Source organism: Chlorocebus sabaeus, chromosome 5 (assembly GCF_047675955.1).
Source record: "Chlorocebus sabaeus isolate Y175 chromosome 5, mChlSab1.0.hap1, whole genome shotgun sequence".
NCBI lineage: Eukaryota > Metazoa > Chordata > Mammalia > Primates > Cercopithecidae > Chlorocebus > Chlorocebus sabaeus.
In genome coordinates, this window is record NC_132908.1 from 71,608,364 (window position 1) to 71,621,065 (window position 12,702).

Below are 12,702 nucleotides of genomic sequence, written 5' to 3' on the forward strand. Positions count from 1 at the left end.
GATCCTGTCTCTATGAAAAAAAAAAAAAAAAAATTAGCCAGGCAGGTATAGTGGTACATGCTGGCAGTCCCAGCAGTTCGGAGGCTGAGGTGGAAGGATCACTTGAGCCCTGGAAGTCGAGACTGCAGTGAGCTGTGATCTGCATTCCAGCCTAGGCAACAGAGTGAAACCTTGTCTCAAAACAACAACAAAAAGAAACCCAATATAAGAAAATTAAAGTTCTGGGTCTTTCAAGAATCACCTGTCTTCCACAATGTCTTCCACAATGGTTGAACTAGTTTACATTCCCACCAACAGTGTAAAAGCATTCCTATTTCTCCACAGCCTTGCCAGCATCTGTTGTTTCTTGACTTTTTAATAATTGACACTTTGGTGAGAGATGGTATCTCATTGTGGTTTTGATTTGCATTTCTCTAATGATCAGTAATGATAAGCTTTTTTTCATATGTTTGTTGGCTGCATAAATGTCTTCTTTTGAGAGGTGTCTGTTCATGTCCTTTGCCCACTTTTTAATGGTTTTTTTTTCTTGTACATTTGTTTAAGTTCCTTGCAGATTCTGGATATTAGACCTTTGTCAGATGGATAGGTTGCAAGAATTTTCTCCCATTCTGTAGGCTGTCCACTCTGATGATAGTTTCTTTTGTTATGGGGAAGCTCTTTAGTTTAATTAGATCCCATTTGTCAATTTTTGCTTTTGTTGCGATTGCTTTTTGTGTTTTTGTCATAAAATCTTTGCCCGTGCCTATGTCTTGAATGGTGCTGCCTAGATTTTCTTCTAGGGTTTTTATAGTTTTGGATTTTACATTTAAGTCTTTAATCCATCTTGAGTTCATTTTTTTATAAGGTGTAAGGAAAGGGTCCAGTTTCCATTTTCTGCATATGACTAGCCAATTCTTCCAGCACCACTTGTTAAATAGGGAATCTTTTCCCCATTGATTGTTTTTGTCAGGTTGATCGAAGATCAGATGGTTGTAGATGCACAGTCTTATTTCTGATATCTTTATTCTGTTCCATTGGTCTATGTGTCTGTTTTGTACCAGTACCGTGCTGTTTTAGTTACTGCAGGCTTGTAGGATAGTTTGAAGTCGGGTAATGTGATACCTCCAGCTTTGTTCTTTTTGTTTAGGATTTTCTTGACTATACAAGCTCTTTTTGGCTTCCATATGAATTTTATACTTTTTTCTAATTCTGTGAAGAATGTCAACGGTAGTTTAATGGGAACAGCACTGAATCTATAAATTACTTTGGGAGGTATGGCCATTTTCATGATATTGATTCTTCCTATCCACGAGCATGGAATGTTTTTCTATTTGTTTCTGTCCTTTCTGATTTCGTTGTACAGTGGTTTATAGTTCTCCTTGAAGAGGTCCTTCACTTCCCTTGTTAGCTGTATTCCTAGGTATTTTATTCTCTTTGTAACAATTGTGAATGGGAGTTCATTCTTGATTTGGCTCTCTGCTTGCCTATTGTTGCTGTATAGGAATGCCTGTGATTTTTGCACACTGATTTTGTATCCTGAAATTCTGCTAAAGTTGCTTATCAACTTAAGAAACTTTGGGGCTGAGACAATGGGGTTTCCTAGATACAGGATCATGTCATCTGCAAACAGGGACAGTTTGACTTCCTCTTTTTCTATTTATTTTTTCTTTTTTTATCTCTCTCTTCCTGTTTGAATATTCATTATTTCTTTCTCTTGCCTGATTGCCCTGGCCAGAACTTTCAATACTATGTTGAATAGGAGTGGTGAGAGATTCCTGAAAGACCTAGAGGCAGAAATACCATTTGATCCAGCAATCCCATTATTGGGTATGTACCCAGAGGAATCTAAATCATTCTATTATAAAGATATGGCAGGGCATGGTGGCTCACTACTAGCACTTTGGGAGGCCAAGGAGGGTGGACTGCCTGAGTTCAGGAGTTCAAGACCAGCCTGGGCAACACGGTGAAACCCCATTTCTACTAAAATACAAAAAATTAGCCAGGTGTGGCAGCGTGCGCCTGTAGTCCCAGCTACTCGGGAGGTTGAGGCAGGAGAATTGCTTGAACCCGGGAGGCAGAAGGTGTAGTGAGCCAACATCATGCCACTGCACTCCAGCCTGGGTGACAGAGTGAGACTCCATCTCCAAAAAAAAAATACAAATAAAAATAAAGATACATGCATGCATATGTTCAGTGAAGCACTATTCACAATAGCAAAGACATGGAATCAACCCAAATGCCCACCAGTGATAGACTGGATAAAGAAAATGTGGTACATATGCATCATGGAGTACTATGTACCCATAAAAAGGAATGAGATCATGTCCTTTGCAGGGACATAGATGGAGCTGGAAGCCATTATCCTTAGCAAACTAACACAAGAACAGAAAACCAAATACCACATGTTCTCACTTATAAGTGTGAGCTGAACAGTGAGAACGCATGGACACAGGGAGGGAAACAATGCACAGTGGGACTTGTTGGGGGGCCGGCAGGGAGGGAGAGCAACAGGATAAATAGCTACTGCACATGGGGCTTAATACCTAGGTGATGGGTTGATAGGTGCCGCAAACCACCATAGCACACGTTTACCTACATAACAAACCTGCATATCCTGCACATGTATCCTGGAACTTAAAATTAAATTAAATTTTTTTAAAAAGGAAAAGAAAAGAAAATACTTCAAGAGGCCAAGGCAGAGGCAGGTGGATTGCTTGAGTCTGGGATGTTGAGGCTGCAGTGAGCCAAGATCACATCAGCAACTGCACTCCAGCCTGGGCAATGGAGTGAGACCCTGTCTCAAAAGAAAGAAAGCGAAAAAGAAAGTAAGAGAGAAAAGGTGAGAGAGAGAGAGAGAGAGAGAAAGAGAGAGAGAGAGAGAAAGAGAGAGAGAGAGAAAGAGGGAGAAGAGAGAGAGAGAGAAAATATGAAATGAGGCCAAGGTGAGAGGATTGCTTGAGTCCAGCAGTTCAAGACCAGCCTGGGCAACAAAGCAAGACCCCCATCTCTAAAAACAGAAAAAAAGGCAAGAAAATTAAATAGAAACCTTTGAGATCATGTTGAAAAATAGTAAGAATGTGTGCCAGGCACGGTGGCTCACGCCTGTAATCCCAGCACTTTGAGAGAACGAGCCGGGCGGATCACTAGGTCAGGAGTTCAAGATCAGCCTGGCCAACATGGTGAAACCCCATCTCTACTAAAAATACAAAAATTAGCTGGGCGTGGTGGTGGGTGCCTGTAATCCCAGGTACTCGGGAGGCTGAGGCAGGAGAATCACTTGAAACTGGAAGGCAGAGGTTGCAGTGAGCCAAGATCGTGCCATTGCACTCCAGCCTGGGCAACAAGGGCGAAACAACTTCTCAAGAAAAAACAAAAGAGTAGGGAGCTGCAGGCAGAAAAGAGATACCAATTTTCCCTTATCTAGGCACCCAGTATGACACACACAAAAATGGTATCAATAATTTTCTCTGGGGAGGTGGTCAGAGGTAGGAAGGAAATTTACTTTTCATTGTATATCCTTCTGAACTTTTTAAATGTTTACTATGTTGTGTGGTTTTTTAAAAAGGTAAATTAAAACACAATTTCAAAATAAAGTAATGAAGCTGATAGAAAAGAAAACATTTTCATTGATTTGTAAAGGAGTTCATAAATAACTACATTAATGAAAACACAGTGGATCCTAGAGGTAAGGATTGTAATCGAGAGCAACACGAAAGGGAAAGGGGACCATGACCATCAAAAAAAATTTTTTCACCAGGTGCTGTGGCTCATGCCTGTAATCCCCAGCACTTTAGGAGGCACTCTGGGAGGCCAAGGCAGGTGGATCACCTGAGGTCAGGAGTTCGAGGTCAGCCCAGCCAACATGGTGAAACCCTGTCTCTGCTAAAAATACAAAAAATGAGCCGGGCATGGTGGCACGCACCTATAATCCCAGCTACCTGAGAGGGTGAGGCAGCAGAATCACTTGAACACCGGAGGCAGAGTGAGCCGAGATCGCGCCACTGCACTCCAGCCTGGGCGACATGAGCAAAAGTCTGTCTCAAAAAAAAAAAAAAAATTTTTTTTGAGATGGTGTCTTGCTATGATGACCCGGCTGGTCTTGGAACTCTTTGGCTCAAGTGATCCTCCCACCTCAGCTTCACAAGTAGCTGGGACTACAGGCGACGCCTGGCTTAATTATTACATTTTATCCCAATAGTACAATATTAGGGTTATTAGCAAAAACAGAGATGGCCCTTAATTGCCAGAGTCTTAAAAATTTTGAGCCAGAAGACGCTACAGAAACTATGTCATTCGATTCCTTCATGATGAAATCAAATTCCTTCATGAGAAAACCAAAGTCCAGTTAAGCCAAACTGAATAAATGTCCAGGGGCTCATAGTTAGTGGCACTGTCAAACTGGAACTCAGAATCCTTCAATCCTAGGAACCACCTGCTTGACCATAATAGATTACATCCGGCCGGGCGCGGTGGCTCAAGCCTGTAATCCCAGCACTTTGGGAGGCCGAGACGGGTGGATCACGAGGTCAGGAGATCGAGACCATCCTGGCTAACACGGTGACACCCCGTCTCTACTAAAAATACAAAAAACTAGCCGGGCGAGGTGGCGGGCGCCTGTAGTCCCAGCTACTCCGGAGGCTGAGGCAGGAGAATGGCGTAAACCCGGGAGGCGGAGCTTGCAGTGAGCTGAGATCCGGCCACTGCACTCCAGTCCGGGCTACAGAGCAAGACTCCGTCTCAAAAAAAAAAAAAAAAAAAAAATAGATTACATCCTTCAGGTATATAGTAGCAAACATCCTTGAGTCTTGTAGCAAACAGAAAATTGCAATTTCAAGTTCAAGCTACCAGTCACTAAAACTTCAAAGGTGTTTTATTGCTTACCTATTAGGGCAGAGATTAAAATAAACTGCGAATAATCCCTCCAAGTAGCCCTGAGGCAAACAGGACATCAGAACTAAACCCTATGATCATAATCCTAAATAGAAGAATAGCTTCCAAGCTCCCAGAAACTCCCTGATTTGCAATTCGTTTCTAGAAATCATGGCAGACAAACTCAGTAAGCTGACTTACCCAGAAAGCACTGCATGCTGCCCAAGACAGTCCACAGACATCGCAGTTGCCTGAGAGAGAGAACACAGTCAGTGCTGCCAGCAAACCCAGCCAGGGATATAAGGTAGAGGTCTCTGTGGCTCTTCCTACCTCCCAAGAAGTCCCCAGCTCACAAGTATCATTAGTTCTCTACAGTGGATGCTTTTACCCACCTACTTCTAATTCGCAACCAAATTTCACATTCACTTTATTTTTTGTAGAGACAAGGTCCTGCTATGTTGCCCAGGCTGGACTCGAACTCCTGGTCTCAAGTGATCCTCCCATCTCAGCCTCCCAAGTACACATTCATTTTTGACAATAGGGCAGTTGTTATCTGTTACCCCCACATCGAGACTATACGTAACCAAGCTGGTACCTTCTAAATTGAAGAGACAGACTGGGTGGGGTGGCTCACACCTGTAATCCCACCACTTTGGGAGGCCAAGGCAGGCAGATCACCTGAGGTCAGGAGTTCAAGACCAGCTTGGCCAACATAGTGAAATCCCGTCTCTACTAAAAATACAAAAATTAGCCAGGTGTTATGGTGAGCACCTGTAATACCAGCTACTTGGGAGGACGAGGCAGGAGCATCGCTTGAACCCGGGAGGTGGAGGATGCAGTGAGTCAAGATCGAGCCACTGCACTCCAGCCTGGGTGACAGAGTGAGACTCCGTCTCGAAAAACAAAAATAAATAAATGGAAGAGACAGAAGTCCTGGAGTCCATGGGGGAGGCTGATTAGCTCGGAGAAAACAGCAGCTACTATGCACAAAAAGCCTCTTCCAAGTGAAATCTAATCTGGACACCCCCATCCCACACACACCCAAGACATCCATGACTTTCCAAAGGGCATGGACTTCTCCTTAAGCCATACGGCAGCTGGCAATATTCAAACACCATCCCTGCTGAATCCAAGGTAAGATGCTTGATACTGACATGCCCAGGTCACATTCGCTCTGAAATTTCTAGTGCATTTAACTGGTTTCTATTTCCCGGGTCTCCCAATTCCCAGGGAGCACTATCATACAGTTTCAGGATCCGACGTCTAACTCCCAAGAGACTGCACTGAGTCCAAAGAATGTGCATTCAGGCTGAGCACAAGGCTTATTTTAATCCTGGCAGTTATTGCCCTGAATTTCTTTGGACAAGTTCAAATCCTGCTGCATTCTCATGTCAATATCATGAAACAGTTTGTGCCACTGTTTGGTTATTAAATGCTCTAAGTTCCCTCCAAGAGAATATCAACGAAGAATCCATTTAATACATTCTGCCACAATCACAAATCACAAATGGTAAGCACATTCTTTCCCTCACCCTCGCTGGCCTTATTTAGTGGGTTTCTCAAGTCGTTCACCCTCAAGAAACATCATAGGTAATACTGGGGACAAGAAGCCGGAGTACTCTCACCAGACGTTGCAAAGTGATTAATATGCATCCTTCAGTGCACCAGAGTCAGAAGCAGAGAGAAGCCCAGAAGGAAAGGCAGGCAGTGAAATGAGATGCCGTTTCCAGGATTCCTCTGTGCAATTTACAGACGGTAAGGAGACGACAAGGAGGAGGGCAAGACGGTTCCTCTAACAAGATCTCAGTCATCTTTCTAGGGAGTCTGTGGTAGGCAGAATCCTAACAGATAGCCCCCAAGATTCCAGGCCCTTGGTATATACACACCTTTTCCCTGCTATTCAACACTCACTGAACACGAATCTAGCTACTATTGAGAAGGGATTTTAATCTAGCTACTATTGGGAAGGGACTGTCACTCAGGCTGGAGTGCAGTGGCAAGTGCAGTGGCTATAGCGTCTGGGATATCTTAAAACTTCCCTTTCTATCTCCTACCCTCCTTACCCCTAACCTCCCAATCAGTTGACCTTAAGATAGAACTCAGCAGGGCACGGTGGCTCATGCCTGTAATCCTGGCACTTTGGGAGGCCGAGGCCGGTGAATCACTTGAGGTCAGGAGTTCAAGACCAGCCTGGCCAACATGGTGAAGTCTCATCTCTACTAAAAAATACAAACATTAGCCGGGCATGGTGGCAGGCACCTGTAATCCCAACTACTCAGGAGGCTGAGGCAGGAGAATCGCTTGACCCCGGGAGACGGAGGTTGCAGTGAGCCGAGACGTGCCATTGCACTACAGCTTCTGCAATAAAGCAAGGTTCGGACTCAAAAAAAAAAAAAAAAAAAAAAGATAGAAAGACCTCAAACCACCCAAATATCCACCAGTAGAGGAACAGATAAAACGTGGTATAGACATATAATGGAATATTATTTAGCTTTAAAAGGGAAGGAAATTCTGATACATGCTATAACATGGATGAAGCTTGGAAACATGCTACGTGGAGTATTCCAGATGCAAAAGGACAAATATTATATGACTCCACCTAAAGCAGATGAATTGATAGAAACAAAAAGTAGAATGGAGGTTGCCAAGGTCTAGGGGAAGTAGAGAATGGGGAGTTACTGTTTAATGGGTACAGAGCTCCTATTTGGGATGATGAAAAGTTAGAGGACAGGGAGATTAAGAGACTGAGTCTCATCAGCCCTTTAAATCTACATCTAGATGTCAGAGACAGGAAGTCAGAGATTAAAAGGGTGAGAGATTTAACACGAAGATTTTCATTGCTGGATGCAAAGACAGAAGGACATGGCAAGGACCTGAGAGAGCATGTAGGAGCTGAGAGTGCCTGGACTTCTGACCTACAGAACTGTGAGTTAATAAATGGACGTTGTTTTAAGATGCTAAATCTGGGCCGGGCGCAGTGGCTCACACCTGTAATCCCAGCACTTTGGGAGGCCGAGGCAGGTGGACCACATGAAGTCAGGAGTTCGAGACCAGCCTGGCCAACGTGGCGAAAATCCATTTCTACCAAATATACAAAAATTAGCCAGGCATGACGGGGCATGCACCTGTAGTCCCAGCTGCTCGGGAGGCTGAGGTAGGAGGATCGCTTGAACCCAGGAGGTGGAGGCTGCATGCAGTGAGCTGAGATCTTGCCACTGCACTCCAGCCTGGGTGACAGAGCAAGACTCTGTCTCAAAAAAACAAAACAAAACAAAAACGGCAAATAAAGTATCATAACTCATCCATATCGGGAAGTTATTTAAAAAAAGAAAAACCACCACAACACCACCTGCGTGATTTTCCCTACCACTACCCTAGAAAAAACAGGTTACCACCATGTTTGCAGGAGCACACTGAGGAAGGTTACACTAAGCTGTCCCAAAGAAGGCATGGAGAAAGGGAACACTGAGACGGGGAAGTGAAAACGACCTCACCAGAGAAAGTTAGTGCTTTGTGGGGGAAAGGAGTCTGCAATCCAATTCCTCTCCACCCTCAGCACACCAGGTGGGGAATTCTAGACATCGGTCAAGAACCACAGGACTGTGGGATTTTTGTATGATCCACTGCAAGTGAGGAGGGGAAGCCCTGCAACGACGGAGATAGAATTTCCCAGCAGTCTGAAGAAAGGTGCCTGCTGCAGATTAAAGACAGGTTAGAGATGTATAGTGGCATTTTATATCCTCTTGCAGACTAAAATTTTAATTGGCTACTTATAAATATACATATATTTTATATATATATTATATATCTCATATATTACTCTCATATATCTTATATAATACATATATATTTTTTATATATATATATTGTTTGTTTTGTTTTTTGAGATGGAGTCTTGCTCTGTCATCCAGGCAGGAGTGCAGTTGCACGATCTTGGCTCACTGCAACCTCCGCCTCCCGGGTTCACACCATTTTCCTGCTTCAGCCTCCCGAGTAGCTGGGACTACATGTGCCCACCACCATGTGTGGCTAATTTTTCGTATTTTTAGTAGAGACGGGGTTTCACCGTATTAGCCAGGATGGTCTCAATCTCCTGACCTCGTGATCCACCCGCCTCAGCCTCCCAAAGTACTGGGATTACAGGCATGAGTCACTGCACCCGGCCTATTTTTTTGTTTGTTTGTTTTTTGAGACGGAGTTTCGCTCTTGTTGCCCAGGCTGGAGGGCAATGGCGTTATCTCAGCTCACTGCAACCTCCACCTCCCGGGTTCAAGAGATTCTCCTGCCTCAGCCTCCCAAGTAGCTGCGATTACAGGCATGTGACACCACACCCGGTTCATTTTGTATTTTTAGTAGAGACAGGGTTTCACCATGTTTCTCAGGCTGGTCTCGAACTCCTGACCTAAGGTGATCGCCGCCTCGGCCTCCCAAAGTGCTGTGATTACAGGCGTGCACTACCACGCCTGGTCCTATACATATATGTTTAAGAAAAACACTGAAGAGGCCAGGCATGGTGGCTCACACCTGTAATCCCAGCACTTTAGGAGGCCGAGGCAGGTGGATCACTTGAGGTCAGTTCAACACCAGCCTGGCCAACATGGTGAAACCCTGTCTCTACTAAAAATACAAAAATTAGCTGGGTGTGGTGACATACCTGTAATCCTAGCTACTCGGGAGGCAGAGGCAGAAGAATCCCATGAACGCAGGAGGCAGAGGTTACAGTGAGCTGAATTCATACCACTGCACTCCAGCCTGGGTGACAGAGTGAGAGTTGGTCTCAAAATAAAAAAAGAAAGAAAAACACTGAAGAAAGCATATCAAAATGTTTAAAAGTAGTTGCTCCTAAATATGTTAATTTGCCTGGTTACCCTACGTTATATTCATAAATCATAACATAATTTTGTACCAAATAAAGACACACAAATTGTCAATTTGCAATAAACTTTTGTGTGTATACGTGAGACTCTGTCACACAGGCTGGAGTACAACGGCATGATCTCAGCTCACTGCAGCCTCAAGCTCCCGGATTCAAATGATGCTTCCTGAGTGCACAGCACCATCCCCAACTAATTTTTGTGGGGTTTTGGGGGGTTTGCTTGAGACAGGGTCTCAATTTTTTGCCCAGGCCTGGAGTGCAATGGCTCAGTCTCAGCTCACTGCAACCTCCGCTTCCTGGGTTCAAGTGATCCTCTCACCTAAGCCTCCCAAATAGTTGGGACCATCGGTGCATGCCACACCCAGCTAGTTTTTTGTATTTTTGGTAGAGATGGGATTTCACCATGTTGCCCAGGCTGGTCTAGAACTCCTTTCCCCATTGTTAATTTTTGTCGACTTTGTCAAAGATCAGGTGGTTGTAGGTATGTAGCTTTATTTCTGTGTTCTTTATTCTGTTCCGTTGATCTATATGTCTAGTTTTATAGCAGTACCATGCTGTTTGAGTTACCACAGACTTGTAGTATAACTAAAAGGCAGGCAATGTGATACCTACAGATTTGTCATTTCACTTAATTCTATTATCTTCTAAGTCCCAAGATATACCTCCTCTAAGAAGCTCTCCCAGGGACCTCTAAGAAGGTTCCACCTTTTCCAAAAGCACTTTCTCTGCCCCTCTGTCACAGAACTTGCCAAAACTTCTTTGTGTTTAGTTATTGCCATACACATTTTTCTTCTCCTACTAGCTGATAAGCCCCTGCTGAGCACAGTCTGTTTCATTTCTCCCAGAGCACCCAGCAAGGTGCTTTGTACACAGAGGGGCTCTGTAAAAATCTGTAGTATGAAAGATGGTTGCAACTGGGCGTTGTGGTACACACCTATAATCCCAGGACTTTGGGAAGCCAAGGCAGGAGGATCGCTTGGAGCCCAGGAGTTCGAGACCAGCCTGGACAACATGGTGAAACCACATCACTTAAAAACAACATAAGGCCGGGCGTGGTGGCTCACACCTGTAATCCCAGCACTTTGGGAGGCCGAGGCGGGCAGATCACGAGGTCAGGAGATCGAGACCATCCTGGCTAACAAAGTGAAACCCTGTCTCTACTAAAAATACAAAAATTAGCCAGGCGTGGTGGCGGGCGCCTGTAGTCCCAGCTACTTGGGAGACTGAGACAGGAGAATGGCGTGAACCCAGGAGGTGGAGCATGCAGTGAGCAGAGATTGTGTCACTGCACTCGAGCCTGGGTGACAGAGCGAGACTCCGTCTCAAAAAAAAAAAAAAAAACAACAACAACAACATTAGCCAGGAAGGGTGTCGCTCACTTGTAGTCCCAGCTACTTGGGGGGGCTGAGGGGGAAGGATCGCTTAAGCCCAAGAGGCTAAGGCTGCAGTGAGCCATGTTCACACCACTGCACTCCTGGCTGAATGACAAAGCAAGACCCTGTCTCAAAAAAAAAGCCAAAAAAAAGATGGTAGGTCAGAACCAGGTCAAATTCAGGGTCCTTCCAGCTCACAATGTGACAAGGTGTTCCTTGACGTCTCTGAGAATATTTTTGGTAGTTTCTCTTGATGATTCCCCTTAATAATTTATCACCCAAGAGTTTATCTGAACTTTTAAAGTTCATTTGTTTCGTTAATACCTCCTAGGATAATGAACTTCAATAGCTCACTGCCTGCCGTGTGAGACATTCTATTAGAATAATGTGATGAACAAAATTTAGTTTCTGACAGGGGTCCCAAAAAAAGAGAAAAAAAAAGACTTGTGTACCTTACCCATACACTTCATACTATAAAATTTTCATCACTCTTCCTTCCTTCCTTCCTCCTTTCCTTTCCTGTCCTTTCCTTTCTTCCTTCCTGCCTTCCTTTCTTTTTCTTTTTTCTCTTTCTCTTTTATTTTTCTGAGATGGAGCTTTGCTCTGTCACCCAGGCTGCAGTGCAGTGGTGCGATCTCGGCTCACTGCAACCTCCACCTCCTGGGTTCAAGCAGTTCTCCTGCCTCAGCCTCCTGAGTAGCTGGGATTACAGGCACCTGCCACCGTTCCTGGCTAATGTTTCTTGTATTTTTAGTAGAGGTGGGTTTTCACCATGTTGGCCAGGCTGGTCTTGAACTCCTGACCTCAAGTGATCCACCTGCCTGGGCCTCCCAAAGTGCAGGGATTACAGGTGTGAGCCACCGGGCCCAGCCTCTCTCTCAAAGAGAGAGTCTTACTCTGTCACCCAGGCTGGGGTGCAGTGGCACTCACTGTAACCCCAAACCTCTGGGCTCAAGTGATTCCCCTGCCTCAGCCTCCCAAGTAACTGGGACTACAGGTGCACACCACCGCACCTGGCTAATTTTACAATTTTGTGTAGAGATGGGGAGTCACTATGTTGCCCAGGCTGGTGTTGAACTCCTGGGCTCAAGCAATCTTCCTGCCTCGGCCTCAGCCTCCCAAGTGGCTGGGGTTATGGGCATGTGCCACCATACACAGCCAAACTCTTGCTTTTCCATACTGAAAAGTCCTCCTCAACTGTAGGAAAACAAACTTATTATCCAGGACTGCTCTCTATCAAAACAGGCATCTTTATACAGAAGAGAATGAAGTTCTTCTTAGGAGCCTTTGTTCCTACAACTGCAAGAAGGATGGTGACTTTTGGCACACTTAACACTTTAGGAATTACATGCCCTTTATGAAATGAAAATTGATGGTGATATTCGATTCTTATTCTCTTGGAGAAAATAAAATTAACAATTTGGAAAAGTCAAGCTAACTGACGGCTAATGAAGGAAACCAATCCCATGAGACTCTATTAGACTACATACACAAATTGCTGCTGTCCTTGTTTAAAAAATTTCTTGGTGAGCCAACTTCCAAAGGCAGCTGTGTTCTGAAGCATTTGTTTTCAGCAATCTAAAGCAACAGACCACAATTTATCAA

At 44.5% G+C, this 12,702-nt stretch overlaps 1 protein-coding gene across 3 annotated transcripts in view; it reads right to left on the reverse strand.

The window, feature by feature from the left end:
• Window positions 1-12,702, reverse strand: part of WDR59 (WD repeat domain 59) — a 122,274-nt gene that overhangs the window by 94,751 nt on the left and 14,821 nt on the right. For all 3 annotated transcript variants that reach the window (XM_073015574.1, XM_007993624.3, XM_073015575.1), the window contains exon 2: window positions 5,050-5,099. In XM_073015574.1, coding sequence (XP_072871675.1) covers window positions 5,050-5,099 — 50 coding nt within the window. The remainder of the gene's footprint in view (window positions 1-5,049; window positions 5,100-12,702) is intronic.